At 34.1% G+C, this 22,077-nt stretch overlaps 1 protein-coding gene across 5 annotated transcripts in view; it reads right to left on the bottom strand.

Annotated features, from left to right (window-relative positions):
• Positions 1–829: 829 nt before the first annotated feature.
• The window catches only part of rph3ab (rabphilin 3A homolog (mouse), b), a 48,482-nt gene continuing 27,234 nt past the window's right edge, over positions 830–22,077 (bottom strand). For all 5 annotated transcript variants that reach the window (XM_087262433.1, XM_087262430.2, XM_087262429.2 and 2 more), the window contains exons 8-16: positions 21,305–21,384; positions 20,749–20,823; positions 19,440–19,549; positions 17,261–17,387; positions 17,121–17,177; positions 15,438–15,592; positions 14,098–14,179; positions 12,107–12,203; positions 830–7,875 (exon numbers count right to left, since the gene is read on the bottom strand). In XM_087262433.1, coding sequence (XP_087118559.1) covers positions 7,745–7,875; positions 12,107–12,203; positions 14,098–14,179; positions 15,438–15,592; positions 17,121–17,177; positions 17,261–17,387; positions 19,440–19,549; positions 20,749–20,823; positions 21,305–21,384 — 914 coding nt within the window. In that variant the 3' untranslated portion in view covers positions 830–7,744. The remainder of the gene's footprint in view (positions 7,876–12,106; positions 12,204–14,097; positions 14,180–15,437; positions 15,593–17,120; positions 17,178–17,260; positions 17,388–19,439; positions 19,550–20,748; positions 20,824–21,304; positions 21,385–22,077) is intronic.

Here is a 22,077-nt window from a genome sequence, read left to right on the forward strand (position 1 = left end):
GCCAAAAAGCCACAAATATAAGGATAAGTGAATGAATGACATCAAGAAAATATCACTTTAAACTGATAGTGTCAGACAATAAACATATATTGAAAGTATGATCTTAGGTTGCCTATTAAACGAGAAAAAACTTCAAATTTATAACATAATATCTGCTATACTTTCACATTTAAAACTTGAATGTAACTAAATTAAGTTACATTCGGAATTAAAAGTGTTCAAAATAAAAATTTGTATTGAAAAATGCATTAAAATTGAGATCTTTATATTGGGTGGGAAATTGGAATTGGGTGGGACTCGTCTAGATTTGTAAGTCCAACAGTGAATTGTCTGCTATGTGCCCTGAAATATTTGTCAATGCAATTAGACGTCAATTGGACGTATGCAAATATTTACGCAGCCTTTTTTTAAGCAAACATTTGACATGTTAAAACTCGCTTTGTAAGAAATGAAACAGTGTGTTCTGGCTTTCTCACACTAATGTTTTCCTGAATAACAACCTTAAGCCAATCCTTATTTGGTGACATAACCTAGCGATGCTTTCAATACAATTAAACAAACTGATAAACAAATTTATCTACGGGACGTTATGGGTCAAAACTGGTCAGAAGACTAAGTGTTGTGGAAACTTTAATTCGCATTCCATCGCAAAATCACATATAGAGTTAAAAGTCATTTTTTTCATTCATTCACATACTGTATAATTCAATATATACAATTAATAATGAATGAAGCTAAACAGCAAACTTAAGCTTTCATTTTCACAAATAAATCAATCAAAAACAAGACTAAATATTATGAAATGAGACTTCACACCAAACAGAGGACAGCAGTTTCTTGACTTTTATTAAGTCTTTGTGTTTTGAACTCCAAGTAAAATCTTTACATGCAAAGTTCAGACATACAGTAAACACTTCCCTGCTGTGCAAGTCCATGCACTATATATTTATTTATTTATGTATATATATACACATTTGCATCATTTAATGAAAGAACAAATTTATAGCAGTAAACATTCACAAAGTAAACTGGCTAATATGGTCTTAAAATATTCGACTGGTGTGCTGTATTATGTGACAGATATCATTGATACAATCAAAGCTCTTTATGTGAAGACGGTGTCATGAAAAATATCAATGCAACAAGAGAACATTCCTCATTTTGATTTAGGCGTCTTATCTGACCAAACAAGCATTTATTCTGGTGTAAATAGACAAGTAACAAACATTCAAACATAGACGTCTTGGCTAAAATAAGGTCATATAGACATCTTGCAATAGTCTAAAGCAGGGGTTCTCAACTGGTTTGGCCACGGGACCCACATTTTTACATGCTCATCAAGCCGTGACCCAAATTTTGAGAAACTATAATACAGTTTTAGGAATTATACTTAATTTGTATTTATTTGTTAACATAAACAAGTAGTGACAGATACATCCTAAGAAATTTACCAAGACTTACAAATAAACAATATTTTTTAGCTGTCATTTAACAAAATGGATCAAATTATAGAAATATTACTAAGTAAAAATGACAAATACTGTTAATAATAAACTGTTAATAAAACATGTTTTCTGGTTTCTAAATGTTGTTTTATTTAGAAGGTTTCATGCTCTTTTTTTGAGACCACCTCACTTCATATGACACTGAGGCTTTAAGTCTTTTTTGTCGTCAATATATGTAAATCCATACTTTACATATTTGGGGTTGCACTTGGGCTTTGACATATTTGTTGCAATAATTAAATGAAATTTCCCATGTCAAACGGTAGGGTTGTCGTGCATGCATTTCAAAAATAAAGTCCGGTATAAGCAAAATAAGTTAAAAAAAATTAATTTTGTTGTTTTTTTTGACCACACACTCCGCGACCCACTGAAAATGTTCCCGCGACCCACCAGTTGAGAAACACTGCTCTAAAACAATCTAGTCATCAAATAGACAGAAATGAATGACTGTATGTGTCTAATCTGTCTATTTTTGGACTATTGTTACACTGAAAAACAGTGTTTACTTTAACTGCGTAAACCTGTTGCTTTTAAAATTATTGGTTGACTTTACTGTAAAAAGTGAGCGTTTATTCACTTTTTAAATAAAGTTATCTTGTGCATTTTAAGACAACATGTTTACTCACTTTTTGTAATTCAATTAAATAATAAATTTTTACAGTGTAGAAATTCATTAGATTTTCACTGACATCCCAAATTTTCCTAGCTAGACATCTATGTTTAGATGTCCATTAGACGTCTTTTAAACACAAAATTGCTTGGTGGCTAAATGCTTAAAGAGGTCATGCATAACTTTTTCATGAGGTGGAATTTTATACACTGCCAACAAAAAAATCTACAATATTTTGTCTTGTTTAAAGCACAAATATCAAAAATTAAATGTCGATTTTTCATGTCATGACCCCTTTAATGTTTCAGAGACATCAAACAACAGGCATCCACACCTCCAGGTTCTTTACATGAGCAGTTTTTAATGTCTGATATGAGCAGTGATGTGGTTATACTGTAATAATGATCTGTTTTACACTGCAAAAATGCTTTATTAGAGGTTTTGTCTTGTTTCTAGTAGGACTGCACATAATATCGTTTCAGCATCGATATCACAATATCATGCACAATTGTCACATCGCAGGATTTGCAATGTCAAGTTCAGCTTATTCAGTTTATTCATGCCTCAGGAAATATGAGTGTAATTATGGCTCACAAGTTACCATTTTGATGAGTGATTGTGAAGTTTAACCTTAATAATAGAGTGACAGATTACTTGTTTGATTTGTTTACAAGAAATTATAACAATGAAAATGTATTGCATTTAACTTTTATACAATGAACCCTGTGTTGGAAGGGGATCCGCTGTGTAAAAACATGTGCTGGATAAGTTGGTGGTTCATTCCGCTGTGGCAGCCCCAGATTAATAAAGGGACTGAGCCAAAAAGAAAATGAATACAATGAAGACTATGCAGCTTTATTTGCTTGCATTTGATTATTCCGCCTATACTTGAATACTCACCAAACAAATACAATGACATTTATGACGATAAATGTTCTGTTAAAACGATGAGTTCTTTCCAAATTTAGCTATTCAAGTCAACTAGTGAAATATTTATATTACAATAATTATTGCAGGTAAACAAAATATCACAATGTCAGATTTTTCCAATATCGTGCAGCCCTAGTTTCTAGTACAGATATCTAAAAACAAAATTAAATCAAAGCCTTTTCTAGACCAGTGTACAAAATCGTCTTCTTGTCAGAAGTAAGTCAAAATTAAAACAAGCAAAATATTCTGCCAATGGGGTACGAAAAAATAATATATTTTCAAAGCAAAAACAAGATTATTTTTTACCGCACTGGCACATTATTTTGCTGGTTTTAAGATAAATCTCACTTAATTTTTTCATATTATATTCTTAAAACAAGACAATTTGTTTTGCTTGTCTAGAAAAAAACGCCTTGACTTAAGAATTTGGACTAGAAACAAGACAAAAATCTAAGAAAGAAAAGCATTTTTGTAGTGTAGAAGCTGTTTAAGTCACTTTCATGTAATGTAAGTTAAAATGACGTATACGATTAATTTGATTCAACTTAACATTTTAAGGCAACCATGTCATTTTTTTGTGTATTGGGCATTAATATTTGAGTCCAAGATCAGTGATTTATAGTATTATATAGTATAGTAGTAATAGTGTAATGCAAAAATCCTGAGTTTGCAATGTTCGATCAAAAACATGTTATTTTAAAACTGAAATTCAACTCATAATGCTGTAGATAATCCTGTATAACCCAGAAGTGTCGACAACAAAACAGTGTTTGTTCGTAAACAGTAATTTCAGATATGCACTCAAAAAATATTGTCCGCTTTTGTTTCAAACTACTTATTTAAAATAAGCTGGAACCATCAGTTCTTGAGGGTTGATTATTACAACTTAATTGTTTTAAATTCAATTTACTTAGGTTTGTAAAAACTAATAGGTTAAAGCAGCGGTGCTCAATCCTGTTCCTGAAGATCGACCTTCCTGCAAAGTTCAGCTCCAACCCTGATCAAGCACACCTGAACCAATTAACTAGGACCTGAACAGCATAATTACAGGCAGGTGTGTTTGATATGGGTTGCAACTGAAATCTGCAGGAAGGTCGAGGATCTCCAGGAACAGGGTTGGTCACGCCTGGGATTAAGGTATAATTTACTCACCCTTTACTTCTAACAAGTTCTGTTGAACACAACAGAAGATATCTTGAAAAATGTTGTAAACCTGTAACCATTGACTTCCATAGTATTTGTTTATCTTACTATGGACGTCAATGATTACAACTTCATTTAAAAGATTTAATTTTGTGTTTAACAGAATAAAGAAGCTAATGTTTGTAACCACGTGAGGGCGAGTAAACAGTGAGTAAATTGTTTAATTTTAAGTGAATCTTTTTAACTTAATTCCTTCATGTTGTCCTAACACAAATCGATTACATGGAACCCAGTATTTTTTATTTACTGTGTAGGAAATGCATTAAAAAAAGAGATTTGAATTCACTTTGATCAAAGACTCTCATGCATAAGAGCTGGACATAAAAACAGCAAAAAATATAAACGTTGAGGTCATTCCTTTGTAAATGTGCTTCCCTTGAAATGTTCCCATGTGATTAAACTGCAGGGTGAGTAATTCAAGTGATCTCGGCTTGCTTCACAGCCATTAGATTATTTTTAGCTTCGTCTTTTATGATGTAATTTCATTTGTCCATTGAAGCCCATGTTAATGGTTCTCTTCACACAAGGCAATTGTGTTATCTGCGCATTATAGACCCCTAATAAGATGCACGCTTGAAGGGGTTTTTGCAGGATAGTGTGCTCACATAGAAATGTTGTTGTAAACCTGACATACAGTACCAAGCAATGTGTTACAAAACGGTGTTCATTATAAGACTAACTAAGCTAAGTCTGAATGTATTCTTGTCAAACAGTCACATAAAAGTATTCATACTGTTCTGGTTTAGACTATTAGGGTAGGTTGAACCAATAAGGATTACAAGTTGAGTAAATCACGGTATATTTAATAATTCTGTTGCACCAAACTACTTTTTGTTAAAGATAGATAGATAGATAGATAGATAGATAGATAGATAGATAGATAGATAGATAGATAGATAGATAGATAGATAGATAGATAGATAGATAGATAGATAGATAGATAGATAGATAGATAGATAGAAGTTGGGGTTCAGTCGTAAGAAAATGTACGATTTTAAAAAGGAGGCGTGGCACCTAACCCCACCCCTAAACCCAACTGTCATTGGGAGATACACAGATCGTACTAAAATGTACGAATTAGATCGTACAAATTTTTACGAATTAGCCACTGAATGAAAAAGTTACGAATTGCCGTGAGATTGTGTTAGATAGATAGATAGATAGATAGATAGATAGATAGATAGATAGATAGATAGATAGATAGATAGATAGATAGATAGATAGATAGATAGATAGATATTTAGATAGATAGATAGATAGATAGATAGATAGATAGATAGATAGATAGATAGATAGATAGATAGATAGATAGATAGATAGATAGATAGATAGATAGATAGATAGATAGATAGATAGATAGATAGATTCTCTATTAAATTTTAGGTTTATATTTAACCTTCTACAGCACCTTTTTAAGCCCTATTTTAAGTGCATGCTTTCTTAAAGGATTGCAACCAAGTATAATGGCAAAAAAATCTCAAAGGAGATACATTTTATTATTTTTATTTTGCATGATTAGAAATTCAGATTTTTAAATCTTGCCATAGGGCAACTTTTAAGGTTGTTTTTGCTGACATTGTGTTCATTGATTTCCAATTGGTGTACAATCTCATAATTAATCGAATCACAATTAGCTAATGGCAAGAGACTGCGATATGAAATCTATATTATTTAACTTCCCCCACCCAGAGCGAATGCGTGACCGCCGTCTGTGTGAGACAGTTCTGCTCAATCGCTCAACCAAACTATGTGGAACGCCCACAATAAAAAACAAACAAACAGAAAAGCGTACTTAAGTGGGATGATAGCGTCTGCTTCTTCAGAGACATTAATAGACAAATATCAAAGAAAAACAGCACGTTGGTAAGAAGGGAATATCTTGCTTTCAAAGTCACCAAACAAAACCAGATAATTTGTCACAGAATTGTTGCCAAAGTATGAGGAAATACAACAACCAGCACCTAAAAAAGCACCAAAGGCGGCTATTTGTGGAGCGTCTAGCTAAAAAATCAACTAAGTATTGCCAGTGACACTCAATCTAGTAGCAAGCAACAGCAAAGTACAAGTTTAGAGTTGTTTGCTAATATAACTTGATATCTTCTCAGTTCCTAACTAACACTCACTGCATTTTAGCAGTAAGAAGCTACGATACAGATTATTGAGCTGAAGCTTGACTACAAAATTAAATCGCAAATCAGATCGAAATCGCAATATCTGTCCAAAAAACAAATCGCAATTAGATATTTTGCCCAAATCGCACAGTCCTAAACACATTACAATTTGAGATTCTCCTTAACTATTTCTGGACAATTAAAGTTCATATTATTGATTTTGTATATTTTAGCTTTGTCTTTTGGGAGTGTATTAATTATTTCTATCTGATTTGATATCACTGTTTTATGGAAGGGAAAAATAAAAAAGGTTATTGCGACTTTTTATCTCAGAATTTCAACTTTATAAGTCAGAATTGTGAGTTCTGAGTTATCTTGCAGTTCTGACTTTACTCACAATTTTTAATGTATATCTTAAGTTTAAATCATGCAATTCTGAGATTAAAAGAAGTTGCAATAACCTGTTTTTATTCAATGGCAGAAACAAGCTTCCATATTATTTTACATTATTGCAACAACAACAACAACAAATTCTGTGGTGGATGTACAAAAAATTAGATTTTCATCAAGTCCCTTCAAGCAGTAGAGTGTGCAGTAGAGAATTAAAAATGTAAAATTCTTTTCTCTGATATGTTAAATGTTCAAATTTTAATTCACAGCTTGAACAAAAACAAAAAAAGTGTTAACAAATCTTCAAATCTCTCTTAAATTAGTTTAATGTAATGCTTAATGGTGCAACCCACCCTTGAACATTCTTTGGATTTAGTCTCATCTGTGCTGTGTAAACATTCCTACATGTTGTTTTGCCTATATTTGTTTGCAAAAACTATGAAAATCGGATCTCAGAGGTGTTTAAGTAAGCTGCTAAATGTCTTTGTGTAAAAGAAATCATTTTACCTGACATTCTATATGGCATGTAAACATTCTTAGACTGGTAAAAATAAGGGCTTTGATATTCTGTATCCGCCTCTTTTTCTTTTCTTCATTAATATTTTCTATGATGCTTTTTAATAAGAGAGACATGATAGTAACGCATTCCCACAACAAGTTAACTATTTGGAGTTTTTACAATTATTCTTAACCTATAATTCAAAACAAAACACAATGCTACCGGGTAAAGATAAAGAGAACGTGACGTGACATAATTGTGCAGTTCTTTTACACTTCAATCCTAACCTATAGTCATTTCGTGTAGATCACAGTGAACAGAAGAGCTCCAGACATCACATTTTGTTCCTTGAAAGCATATCATGTGTCAGCCGGACAATAACAAGATCGGTACAGACCGAGATATGCAGTTAGTTGAGGCGAATGTAGTTGGCAGATGGGCCGAGTACAACTTAAGGACGTGAAACTGTCGAAGGCATGCAGGACGCTTTAAGAGCTTAATCACTGGAGACGTGGTTCTCGTTCAGAAGAGTATGCCAACGCTCGATCTTCTTGTCTTTATTCTTTAGGCATTCGTACCAGTGCTTCAAACGCTCACCTTTGGCAGTGATTCCCAACTGGCAGCCTCCTGATAATGAAATATACATAAAGTGGTATTGAAACATTTGGTGACATTTTCATTTAAGGCAGAGGTGTCCACACTCGGTCCTTGAGGGCCAGTGTCCAGGAGAGTTTGGCTGTTTCTCAATTCCAAGAACGCAGAGAACGGACTTCTGGAGAGCGGTCTTGCCAGGTGTCCTCGGAAGAACGAACTCAGGAGACTGCGAGGGCAGAGAACGCGTCCTTTGAGAATTGGGATGCTGCGTTCTTCCTGATGGTCATGTGACCTTCACGCGTTTTAAATGGAAATTATTTAAACATTACAGCACTCGTACAACGATTTATTGTTTTTTCCCCTCTTCAAAATAAATACTTTGCATAAAAGCATTATAAATATACTCTGCACAATATAAATAAAACAGATTTTAATATGAATTTCAGCAAACAAACACCCTTAATGTGTTTATTCCTTTATTAAGATGTTCATGTTAATGTTGACTTTCACCGTTTCCTTTACGGAAACTCCTGAGGTAAATAAGTCATATCTCTGAACTTTAATAATAGATCTAAATAAAATGCTGCGCTTCCCACCTCCAGCCGCAATGACTTCTGGGACTTCCAGAGCGAGTTCGGTGCTCAAGTCTGCATCAGTGCATCCTCGATATCAAGATCACATCCGGGAAGTTTCACGCGTCCTCCGTACTTGCCATAGATATGTACACTAGATGTCGCCTGGCCTATAGTTGTCTATTGGACGGAATGCGTCAATAGCGCCGCCATCTTGCTACAGGGTAGCGCTCCTTTGAAATGAATGCGGGACCAAGGTACAGTGGAGGGCTGTGGCCATCCAAAGCCAGAGATATACACATATACACATATATATCTATGATCGGGATTTTTCCTGGATGTTAGTGTGTAATTTTTTTTTCTAATTACGAAATTTATAATTTTACATCATTTTTCTACATTGATGGATCAGTGACCGCACGGGCATTCCTGACAAAAAGCTTGTGTTTGTGTGTACAGAAATGTACTATCCACCCTCCCTGTTAAATTTGATCTATTCATGTCCTGAAACACAGCTCCTCTCCTGCTTTCACTGCTCATACTGACGGAGAGAGCGATTCGTTTGTGAATGAATCCCCCGAACGACTCTTTCGCTAACATTAGCCGACAATAATACAAGTTTCTGGCAGCGCAGCATCTCATTGTCATATTTCTTTTGCATTGTTTGCTGATTTTATTCAACAAAACTAGCATAAGCCGAGTGTTTAGTGCGAGTTGGAGCTGCTTTGCCTTATGGTGAATGCAGTAAGTGACTGTTATCATCAATAACGTTACCTGATTAGCACAAAAGTTCAGAACATACAAAAACAGAAAAAACTTAATCTTACCTATGAAATGTTCTGCCTTTGTGCTTTGTTTTCTTTGTTTGCTCGTTACTACATATGCAGACAGCGCTAAAGTCCCACATCTTCATGTAATAACACTGTCTTGACTAGTGCGGTTGAATGACATTTGTCCTGGGAGCACTGTACCAATGTGGCGGCGCTATTGACGCATGCTCAGGGTCCCTATGCGATATCATGTGTATATATCTATGCGTACTTGCGGTCTTGAATATTTTAACTGAACTTAGGCAGCTGATGATGACGTTGCACAAGGACGCAAGACCGTTGAAGAACGCATATTGAGAAACAGCCTTTAGCTCCAACCCTAATTAAAAACACCTGAACCATCTAATCAAGCTCTTGCCAGATAAACCAGAAACTTCCTAACAGGTGTGTTGAAGTTGGAGCTAAACTCAGCAGGACACAGAGTGTGGACACCCCTGATTTAAGGTGACGTAGTTACACATATTCCATGCATTTACTATCGCAGTTACAATGAATTATGCATAATTACACTGTAAAAAATATCTGTAAATGAACAGTTTCTGCATTCTGTACGTGATTCAGTTTATTTACTATTGTGAATTGCATTATTCGCTTGTTAAGTAGTGACGTATGTAATACTGTTTCCGGGTCCAAGCCGCCACAGAAATCATTCGTCTATGATCACTTTTTATTCATATCACACATTAAAGTTAATTCTACATAAAGTTATAGTGTACGCAACAATCTCTGGACTTGCTGCATAACAAATACCAAAATTTTTTAAATGTATAAAAAATGAATCACTTTCTGGCCATCGGATATTAGGCATAGACTTATATTGCGATCGTTATTTTCGAAAGAATTAAATAGCTTTGTAAACGTTTATTATTACCATGAGTCTCCCCATTCAGTTGAATAGAGCGCTTGGACCCGGAAGCCGCTTGGTGTGACGTCACACTTAACAAGCGGATGGGATGTTGATCTCTGCTCTGTTGACTTTTGGTGTTGAAAATCTGACAGTTTAACAGTGACTTTTATTGACATTTTAGTTTGAAATAATATGATGAATTAAAAAAATAATATCTAGAGAAATAAGTCTGTAAATGTTCTGTAAATATCAGAAAATGTGCTGCAGTTCATTACAAGGGCTTTGTGTATATATACAACACCAACACAGACAATATATCACAGTAAACTATTAAAAACGTTAATAAAAGTCTTTTTTCTTTTAATTTTCAATGTTAAAAGTTGCTGGAAGAAAGACAAAGCTCTCATAATGCAACGCAAAAGCATAAATAAGTGAGCAAAATAAAAACATAAACCACAAAAATACGTAAAACTGCTAATTTACGCACATGTTTTACAGTGCAGGGGGGGCCAACCCTGTTCCTGGAGAGCCACCTTCCTGCAGATTTCAGTTGCAACCCATATCAAACACACCTGCCTGTAATTATCACGTGGTTTTCAGGTCCTAATTAATTGGTTCAGGTGTGTTTGATATGGGTAGCAACTGAAATCCGCAGGAAGGTGGCTCTCCAGGAACAGGGTTGGCCACCCCTGGGCTGCGTCCAAAACCGCCTACTACTCAGTAGGTACTGCATTTGAATTTAACTGTACTACTCGGCCGTTAGAAAAGTGCATTCTAAACGTTATGAACATATTACATCAGCCATTTTGTCATGGTCACGCGACCTACCTGCATCATTTGCATCGCTTTACTCCCATTCATGAATTCTCTTGCGGAGCATTATGGGATAGCGCAGCGTGCATGGGATGCGCACTCCAGAATCTCGCCGGAAGTAGTAAGTCATCCGGGTACTTCTCGCATACTGATTTTCGAATTCTATGAATTCGGACATACTACTTGGCTCACATACTGATTTTAGCGTACTATATAGTATGGAAGTGTGCGGTTTCGGACGCAGCCCTGGTTTACGTCATGCAACTAACCCAAAACCAAACTCACATTCTAACTAGGGCCGAGTCGATTATATAATATCTAATCATAATAAAAAAATGTAGAGGATAATAATATCTTGATCATTCTGATCATGATACTATCAAATAATATTGAAGTCAATGGCTACAAGTTTTAAATGACTCTTCTTTGTGTTGAACAGATGAAAAGAAACAAAACTGGTCAATAAATGATGACGTAATTTACATTTTTTGAGCTTTCCTTTTAAAAGACACATTTACCAACATAGGCGGAGAGGCTGGGGAAGGCCAGAGACCACGGAGACAGCATATTAAATAAACCAACATATGACTACCATATATATAAATACTATATTAATACTAATTATTATTGTTATTATATTTTTATAATGATAAAATATGATCAGTAAAACAACTGAAACCAGAATCTTGAATTACAAATATCAGTGCAATATTATTTATTATTCAAATCAATTCCTTTCCAATATTAGTGCTTTGCAGATGTGATACTTGTTTAAGACAGTTCAACAAACACGAAGAATGACACAAAAATGAGTACACTTTCTCCCACAACCCTGCTGAAAGATTAAAAATGGTCTGCTATATTAAAGAAAACTCATGCATATATTGTATTATTCATGCAACTGCATATGCAATAATGTCAGCTGCCAAATAACTGTAAGGTTTTAAAACACCAAGTAAGGGTTTGTGCTGGCATGAGTGGATAGTTAATCTGGCCCTTATTTAAATTATAGAAATTAAAATATATGACAAAACCATCAATTTGAAGCATAGAGATTTGGTAAACATCTTTACATGCTCCACAAAATAAATGTGTATCACATGTGTAAATTGTAATGCATCAAGTCAGATGTTAACACCGAGTGTAAACACACTGATGCAGAAAACTGTGGACATTTTATACTTAAATGTAAATGGACATACCTATATAATCATTGCATTTGCCGATGTCGTAGTCCCATACTGAGATGTCAAGAGTCTTTTTGGCCAGCTCTGCATGCTTGATTTCATAGCTGAATTCCTGCAAAGCAACAGTCACATGGCCAGATATAATCCATGACATGGTAAAATAGATCTAAATATTTCTCTGAATTGAAACAAAACAGGGTGCCACGGTGGCTCAGTGGTTTGCACTGTTGCCTCACAGCAAGAAAGTTACTGGTTCAAGTTCAAGCTGGGCAAGCTGGCATGTTCTCCCCTAGCTGGCTCCGGTTTCCCCCACAGTCCAAACACATGCGCTATAGGGGAATTGAATAAACCAAGTTGGCCGTGGTTTGTGTGAATGAGTGTGTATGGGTGTTTTCCAGTACTGGATTGCAGCTGGAAGAGCATCTGCTGTGTAAAACATTTGCTGGATAAGTTGGGGGTTCATTCCACTGTGGCGACCCTTGGTTAATAAAGCGACTAAGCCGAAGGAAAATGAATGAATGAATGAAACAAAACAGGGTGGCAATGTGGCTCACTGTCGCCTCACAGCAAGAAGGTCTCTGGTTTGAGTCCCGGCTGGGTCAGTTGGCATTTCTGTGTGGAGTTTGCATGTTCTCGTGTTGGCGTGGGTTTCCTCCGGGTGCTCTGGTTTCCCACACAGTCCAAACACATGTGCTGTAAGTGAATTGAATAAGCTAAATCGGCTGTAGTGTGTGTGTGAATGAGTGTGTATGGGTGTTGTGTACTGGATAAGTGTGTGGTTCGTTCCATGGTGGCGACCCCTCATAAAAAAAAGTGATTAAGCCGAAGGAAAATGAATGAATGAATGAATGAATGAAACAAAACAGTATTAAGGATTTGCTTTGCTTCAGTGTTGGACCAGATTACTAAACACAACTATGTTGATAAACATAATTTCATTTCCACCCTGTATTTTCAGTTAGTTTTACCATTTCAAGCATACACATAATTATAGAGCTGTCAGCAGATTAATAGTTTAATCACAGCATATTTTGAAAATGCTGAGATTACAGAATTGTTTTAGTCAAGAAGCATTTGGTTCATTCTTGAGGAACGAAAACAATCAATATGTAATTACATTTTCTTAACAAAACCTTCCACATGAAGACAGAAAAGCCTTAACCCTTTGACATGTTCACTTTAAGTACCTTTTAAGACTCAGTTATTATAGCAATAATTAAACGTTAACAATATGCAGCAAAAATCAAATCGCATCACACTTTCTTTTTCCAGTTTTCAGGCATGTTGAAAGCACTTCTGAAATAATGAACATTACACAAAATTATTAACCTAAACCCTTTTTGTTGATGCTCTTACATTAAACTGCTGTATTGCCTATGCTGTTTTGAGTATTCATCCGTCCATCCTTTATATTTAATGCAAAAATCTGGAATTTTAAACTATATATTTTAATAAAATCCCCAATTGCATATGAAAAGCCACATTAACCTGAGATGAATTATCACAGTTTGATGATCTAGCAATTAAAACTAAAGATTTTAGTAGTTGTTCATTAATAACTGGTTAAACTTGGGTCAAGCCACTTGTATTCATTCGTTAATTTCCCTCCGGCTTAGTCCCTTTATTCATCAGGGGTTGCCACAGTGGAATGAACCGCCAACTTATCCATATGTTTTACACAGTGGATGCCCTTCCAGTTGCAACCCAGTACTGGGAAACATCTATGCACACTCATTCACTCATACACTATGGTCAACTTAGCTTACCCAATTCACCAACAGCACATGTTTGGACGGTTGGGGAAACCGGAGCACCCAGAGGAAACCTACATCAACACCGGGAGAACATGCAAACCCCACGCAGAAATGACAACTGGTCCAACCAGGCCTTGAACCAGCAACCTTCTTACTGTAAGACGACCACTGAGCCACCATGCCGCCGTGTTTAGATTATATTATTGAATTATATCACATGTGTCAACAATAAAAGTGAACATCATACAGTACCTCATTGAACTCCGGGTTGAGTGTCTTCTTCTTTATCTGCGTTTTGTTCTTCGCTTTCTTCCCCATATCTGGTTTCAGACATCTATACACATTTATAGAAATATGCAAAATCACATGTTGATACATTTGATTACAATTAACCTGTAATGTCTCATGCAAATCTTTTAATACATAAAACATTCTGGGAGATGATTGTATTACAGTACAATTACTAATGATGTATATGTAATTGTATACATGATCTATATGTACATATATTCATTTATTGTAAATCTCTATTCATAGCTAATAAAACCTGTATATCAGGGGTGGCCAATCCTGTTCCTGGAGAGCCACCTTCCTGCAGATTTCAGTTGCAACCCATATCAAACACACCTGCCTGTAATTATCACGTGGTGTTCAGGTCCTAATTAATTGGTTCAGGTGTGTTCAATGTGGGTAGCAACTGAATTCTGCAGGAAGGTGGCTCTTCAGGAACAGGGTTGGCCACCCCTGCTGTATATAATGTTGATAGTACATCCATCTGTAAATATCACCATGGTTTTTCTATATCTGCACTTTATAACTTATACCTGTCTCCTGCACTTGCTGCTAATGCACTGTTGGTTAAACCTAAACTGCATGTCGCTGCCTTGTATTTGAACATGTGTAATGTCAATAAAGTTGACTCTAATCTAATGTAATGTAATGATGCATTTTAAAGTTTTAACAAAATGTTTCATAAACCCTGGTTGTCCCCCAAAAGCATCAGCTCAACATACCCTGCTCATAATTTATGGTTGCATTTATTTTGAGCTGATGCAGTTTAAAGTGTCACTATTCTTTTAACTACTGTGTCATATTAATAATAACATCTACTATGTGGTTGGGGTTGCATGTAATTCATTGTAATTATTATAGTAAATGGATCACACTGCAAAAATGTGTTTTTTGTTAAGAGTTTTGTCTTGTTTCTAGTCGAAATATCTAAAAAACTTTCAATTAAACAGCTATTTCTAGTTGAGTAAAAAAAATATTGTCATGTTTTCAGAAATAAAGAGGGAAAATTAAGTGAAAACAAGCTGAATGATGAGCCTATGGGGTAATGTAATGTATCCCATTGGCTGATTATTTTGCTTGTTTTAAGGCAAAAGTCACTTAATTTTGACACATCGTTTCTGAAATCGCCACTTCTTCTACTTGTCTAGAGATCGCCTGTTGATTTAAGAATATTCAGACAATTAAACTAGAAACAAGACAAGTAGAAAACCGGTTTGGAACAAGTGGAGTGTCCGTAGATGATAACAGAAATGTTATTTTTCGACAAACTGTCCCTTTTTAACATGTTGAGTTGGACTCACATTTTAACAAAGGGATCAGAGTAGCCGTTGGCGTCCATTGCTGCCAAGTGAACACAGCGAACAACCCCCACGATCAGCCGTCCGAGCTGAGTGCTGTACATGAGGGATATAAGGATACGACCTCTCTCCTCCAGCTCACTGCCATCCTTCCCAGTCTAGAGAAACACAGAGCAGTGTGGATGATGGGGAACGATAGAGGTCGATGCTAATTTACATACTGAAGAAACAAACCCACCCTCTTTGGAGAAATGTACCCAGAGCTACATTTTGGCAACCGCAAAATATATACCCAGGGCTACGTACAGTCGAAGATTCCACAAATGATGTTTAACAGGGCAAGGATGTTTTCACAGTATTTTCTATAATTTTTCTTCTGGAGAAAGTCTTATTTGCCTTCATTCTAGCCGAAATAATACTAATTAAATTATTTTAAACCATTTTAAGGTTAATATTATTAGCGCCCCTGAGCAAAACTTGTTTTGGATTGTCTTTAGAACAAACCACTGTTATAAAATGAGCTATTTACTCTAATTTTACCCTAATTAACCTAGTTAAGCCTTTAAATGTCTCTAAGCTGTATGCTAGTACTTAAAAAATATCCAGTCAAATATTATGTGCTGTCATGATGGAGAAAATAAATCTGTTATTAGAAATAAGTTATTAAAACTATTATATTTAGAAATGTGTTAAACAAAATGTTATTTTCGTTAAACAGAAATTGGGGAAAAAATATGCAGGATTTTATTAATTCAACTGTATGCTTGCAGTTTTTGTTTTCACCAATCCATTAGAGGGCGCCTTTTACATTTTTGACAATCTCAAATACGTTACTGGGGCACGATTTCTCATACGTGCCATTACTCCTGAATCCACCAGAGGGCGCTGTGCACATTTCCGCGAATCTCAAATTAAAATTTGATTTGTTACATACAGAGTCATAGACAGTATGATATGCAGTGAAACGCTTACTGTACACATCCACTCGTGACCTTAAAATAATAACCACAATAACAAAAATAATAATATTCTAAATTATGAAGAAATAGCAGTTAAGCAATAGAAAATAAAAGTAAATATTTAAAGACATTCGATATAGAGTATGTGCCTGAAGAAAGAAAAAAAAGTATAAGAATATAAAAGAGCTATCTGTATAAACAGAAACATAGACGTGTGCACTATAGATCCATACAATATATGCCCAGGGTGTAGGCAAATGTGCATAAATGTCCAAACCAGGCTCGTTGTAGGTACGTGCCCAGGGCTTAATCTTTGAGAACCAAGAAATATGTACGTCTGCTTGATGTTTTTTTGTTTTCACAAATCCACTAGAGGGCGCCGTGTACATTTTTAACAATATCAAATACGTTACCCGGGCACGTTTTCTCATACGTCTTACATCTTGTTTCTCACATGTTGTCCCAACACAAATCGATTAAGTTAAAGTAATTGTTTTTACGAATTTAAGTGGATTGAACATAAAACAATGAAGTTGTCCCAAAATAAACTAAAGAATTGTGTTGATTCAGCTCATTTTAAATACGTTTGGATAAGCAGCAAAATAATGTTTTGAGTGTAGTGTTTTATTTTATATTAATTCTGTATCTCTGTAAGTATTAGCTTGACCCTGCATGCGAATATAACACATTTCAGCATACCTTCGTCAATCTGAGTGTAAATATTTACCTCATCCTCGTAGAGAGTGATTCCTCGTGCTCCTCCTGCAGTTGAGGATCGTTTCGTCTGTTCAAAATAATACATTGAGTGGATTAAGTGACGGCTATTAATAAACGTGTGTGTGGATTGTGGATGAAACACACACTTACCTGAACAACCCTCTCTAGACATATATTAAAGTTCTTCTTCTGATTGATCTTGAGTTTTTTCAGTGCAACTCTGGTCTCTCCGATGAACTCATTGTGGCCAAACTTATCTTCATCACAGACTGATAATCTGTTATAAAATGGAAATAGTTAAATGAGTTAGTTAGTTAGTTAGTTAGTTAGTTAGTTAGTTAGTTAGTTAGTAGTTTATTTGTATAACAAATTTTTACAATACAGCATTACCAAAGTTCTAAACACAGTCGAAACTAATTAAAATGAGAACTCCCACAACATATAAAGAGCTCAGCTAAGATAAAAAGAAACATTCAGAGGGCTCTAATGCTAAGAAAAGAATTAGCAATTTTAAAAACATGTAAATATAATAAAAATATTCCAACACATAATGTGTTTCACAGTATTTTTTTAAACATATTTTTTATAATTAGCTTATTAAATAGTAGCGTTGAATCATGAGAATCATGCTAACAATATGCTAATTCATGCTAGAATCATGCTAGTAACATGCTAATTCATACTAGAATCATGCTAGTAACATGCTAATTCATACTAGAATCATGCTAGTAACATGCTAATTCATACTAGAATCATGCTAATAATATGCTAATTCATACTAGAATCGTGCTAATAACATGCTAATTCATACTAGAATAATGCTAATAGAATGCCAATTCATACTAGAATCGTGCTAATAACATGCTAATTCATACTAGAATCATGCTAGTGACATGCTAGTTCATGCTAGAATCATGCTAGTGACATGCTAATTCATGCTAAAATCATGCTAGTACCATGCGAATTCATAGAATCATGGTAATGACATGCTAGTTCATGCTAGTAACATGCTAATTCATGCTAGAATCATGCTAGTAACATGCTAATTCATACTAGAATCATGCTAGTAACATGCTAATTCATACTAGAATCATGCTAATAATATGCTAATTCATTCTAGAATCGTGCTAATAACATGCTAATTCATACTAGAATCATGCTAGTAACATGCTAATTCATACTAGAATAATGCTAATAGAAAGCCAATTCATACTAGAATTGTGCTAATAACATGCTAATTCTTACTAGAATCATGCTAGTTCATGCTAGAATCATGCTAGTGACATGCTAATTCATGCTAGAATCATGCTAGTAACATGCGAATTCATAGAACCATGGTAGTGACATGCTAATTCATGCTAGAATCATGCTAGTGACATGCTAATTCATGCTAGAATTATGCTAATAACATGCTAATTCATGCTAGAATCATGCTAATAACATGCTAATTTGTACTAGAATCATGCTAGTGACATGCTAATTCATGCTAGAATCATGCTAATAACATGCTAATTAAACTGTTAAAACTAAATAAACTATTACCAACAGGCTTTGTCAAGCCAGCCTCAAAGTTTGTCTCGACGAACTTTACTGTCTAGTTGTTAATTAAAACTGTTTAAAAAAGGGCGACGCAGTGGGTAGTGCTGTGGCCTCACAGCAAGAAGGTCCCTGGTTTGAGCGGGTCGCTGTGTTCACGTGGGTTTCCTCCAGGTGCTCTGTATTACCTCGCAAGAAAGTCCACCAACACATGCGCTATAGGTGAATTGGGTAAGCTAAAATTGTGCATAGTGTATGTGTGTGAATGAGTGTGTATGGGTGTTTCCCAGTGATGGGTTGCAGCTGGAAGGGCATCCACTGCGTAAAACATAATATGTGTCATGCCGGCAGCTAGCTCTCTGCAACTCTCACAAGGTCGCCCACTGAAGCTAAGCAGGGCTGTGCCTGGTCAGTACCGGTATGGGAGACCACATGGGAAAGCTAGGTTGCTGCCGGAAGTGCTGTTAGTGAGACCAACAGGGGGCGCTCAACCTGCAGACTGTGTGGGTCCTAATGCCCCGATATAGTAATATACTGCTTAGTGAGCACTGTCTTTTGAATGAGAAGTTGAACCAAGGTCCTGACTCTCTGGTCGTTAAAAATCCAAGGATGTTATTGGGAAAAAAAGAGTAAGGGTTTAACCCCGGCCTCCTGGCCAAACTTGCCCTCTGGCCATCATGGCCTCCTAACCATCCCCATATCATACTTGGCTTCATCTTGTCTGCTCTCAATATGCTCAATGTGCTCATTCATTCTGAGCGCTGTCAAAAATGTAAACCCTGAACTCTTGAACCTGAGGGTTTTGCGCTGCATGTCCTCGTCTGTCAGGCCGTGGTAAACCAGCGTCTCGTTCCAGGTCGGGTTGCGAGTGTTGCGCAGAGTCTTGGTGCGTAATTTAGTCGACTGCATTGACAAAACACATGCTTTGATTAGTCATCATTTGGTTATTTTGTTTACTATTATAGTTATATGTTTTTGCTGTTTGTTTCTTTTTTATCTTAGTTGCATTATATTAAGGATATATTATTTATTATTTATTACATTGAAGTTTTATAAAAATATAAATGTATTACATTATTATTACATTAATAATATATATATATATATCCATTTTTTTTACATTATTAAATACATTGTGCATTTAATGTTTTTTATGTACTTTTTGTGATTTTAGTACATCAAATTAAATGAGGAAAATGTCCTTTGTTGAGATAAACTAGTTGATATATAAAAATAGCTGAGATAAAGTTAACACGTTTAAATATTTATTTTATTACAGATAACTTTTATTTATTTCAACAAAAGTGATTTTAGTTTTGTTTTTTGTTTCATTTGAATATAATAGTCCTATACCTGGCCAATTAACATAATAATAGAAAAGCAATAATGTTGCTATATTAATTTGTTTTATATAAATTTATATTGTATTAATTTATATTATATTATATACATTTATTTTATATTAATTTATATTTTATTATATCAATTAATATTATATTAATTTATAGTACATTATTTTTATTTATATTATATTAATTTATATTATATTATATTAATTTATTTTATATAAATTTATATTATATGAATTTATATTATAGTATATAAATTTATTTTATATGAATTTATATTATATTAATTTATATTTTATTATATTAATTAATATTATATTAATTTATATTATATTATTTTAATTTATATTATATTAATTTATATTGTTAATTTATGTAATGTTAATCTATAGTATATTATATTCATTTTTATCATTTATATTAATTTATATTATATAAATTTATCATATATCATATTAATTTGCATTATATTAATCTATCTTATATTATATTTATTTATAATAATTTATATTATATTTATTTATATTATATTAATTTATATTATATTAATTATATTATATTATATACATCATATTAAATTTTGAATTTGAATAATGCATTATTAAAATAATATTATTTTAATAATAATATTACTTTTTAAAATAGTACATTCACACCTATATTTACTAATACTAAATTTGTACAATAATACACCAAATAATTCAAATAAATAATAAAATATTTATTTAAGATGGTAAAATGCTGCTCTCTCACCTTGCTTGCACCCGGAAGCAGATGAAGCTTAACATACGGATCCGCCAGTCCATTCGAATCCATTGGCTTCAAGCCCTATGAGAAAAATACAATGAAAACAAACACAGCTGTCGTATCACAGGTCAAGCACAGTGCAATATTACTAATGAAACATTTCTTTTAATTAGGCCTGTTTAAGAGCAGGAATGATTATAAACAATCAAACTGTTCATGATTGTTAAATGAGTTCACTTCATCACAATTACAATACAATATAATTAATAAGCCCAGAAAAACAATATTATTAACCAAATTATTGTCTAGCAATATTGTGCAAACACTCAAACAAAACGATTTTGCTGCTTGTTCAAGCTACTTATTTAAAATGGGCTGAAACAACATCATTCTTGGGATTTTTTTAGGGACAGCTCAATTATTTTATGTCCAATCCACTTACATTTCTTAAGTTAACATAATAGATTTGTGTTAGGACAACTGCCTTTTTTACAGTGTAGTATTATATTTATTTTAAATCGCCTACTAGGCTTTGACTCTTAATATGAATATGCGCATATACCTTTGCTTTAATGATGTTGCAGTGGAGGCTGCTGTTCCCCTGGTCGTACAGTAAAGTGAACTCCAGCGATCCAAGAGTTGCTGAAATGGAAGCAGGATATTATATTAGGCACAAGCATTTCATTAGGGATGAATGCATGAGTAGGAAAACCTCATCTCAGATTTATATTTCATTCACGCCATAAAAAAGGTCGATGCCTTTCCCTGTTGCATTTACTTGATTAAAACACACACACACACGCGCAAACTTACAAATGTACATTTTAATGCAATAGTGACATCTAAAGGTGTCGAGAGAAGCTGTTTTGCAAATACAACAGTTAAACTATGGTTAAATATGGTCATTTTTGAGATGCCAGAAGGTCTGTTATAAAGGGAAATACAGTTTACATGCATCTGATAAGGCATTTTTAAGGTGTCAATATATAAATGTATACATGCATATATAAAGAAGTGTGAACAGATAAAGAAATGCATGAATGTTAAACAATATATGTAAATTAAAACTACAATTTACAAAGCAACACAAACCAACAAACACGCATGATATTTATTTTAAAATATATAAAGAAATACAAAAGTGTGTGCATGCATATGCGTGTAAAAACACAAATAAATATATGCAGATCTATAAAATACAACATGCATAAATGTATAAATAATTATGCAAAGTAAATAGAATGCAAAAAAACGAATTTTTTTATTATTTGCATAAATATACAAAGAAATTAAAACAAAATACATGATAAAAAATGTAGACAAAATTACATCTAT

This window comes from Danio rerio, chromosome 7 (assembly GCF_052040795.2).
Source record: "Danio rerio strain M-AB ecotype USA chromosome 7, GRCz13ab, whole genome shotgun sequence".
In the NCBI taxonomy this organism is placed as follows: Eukaryota; Metazoa; Chordata; class Actinopteri; order Cypriniformes; family Danionidae; genus Danio; species Danio rerio.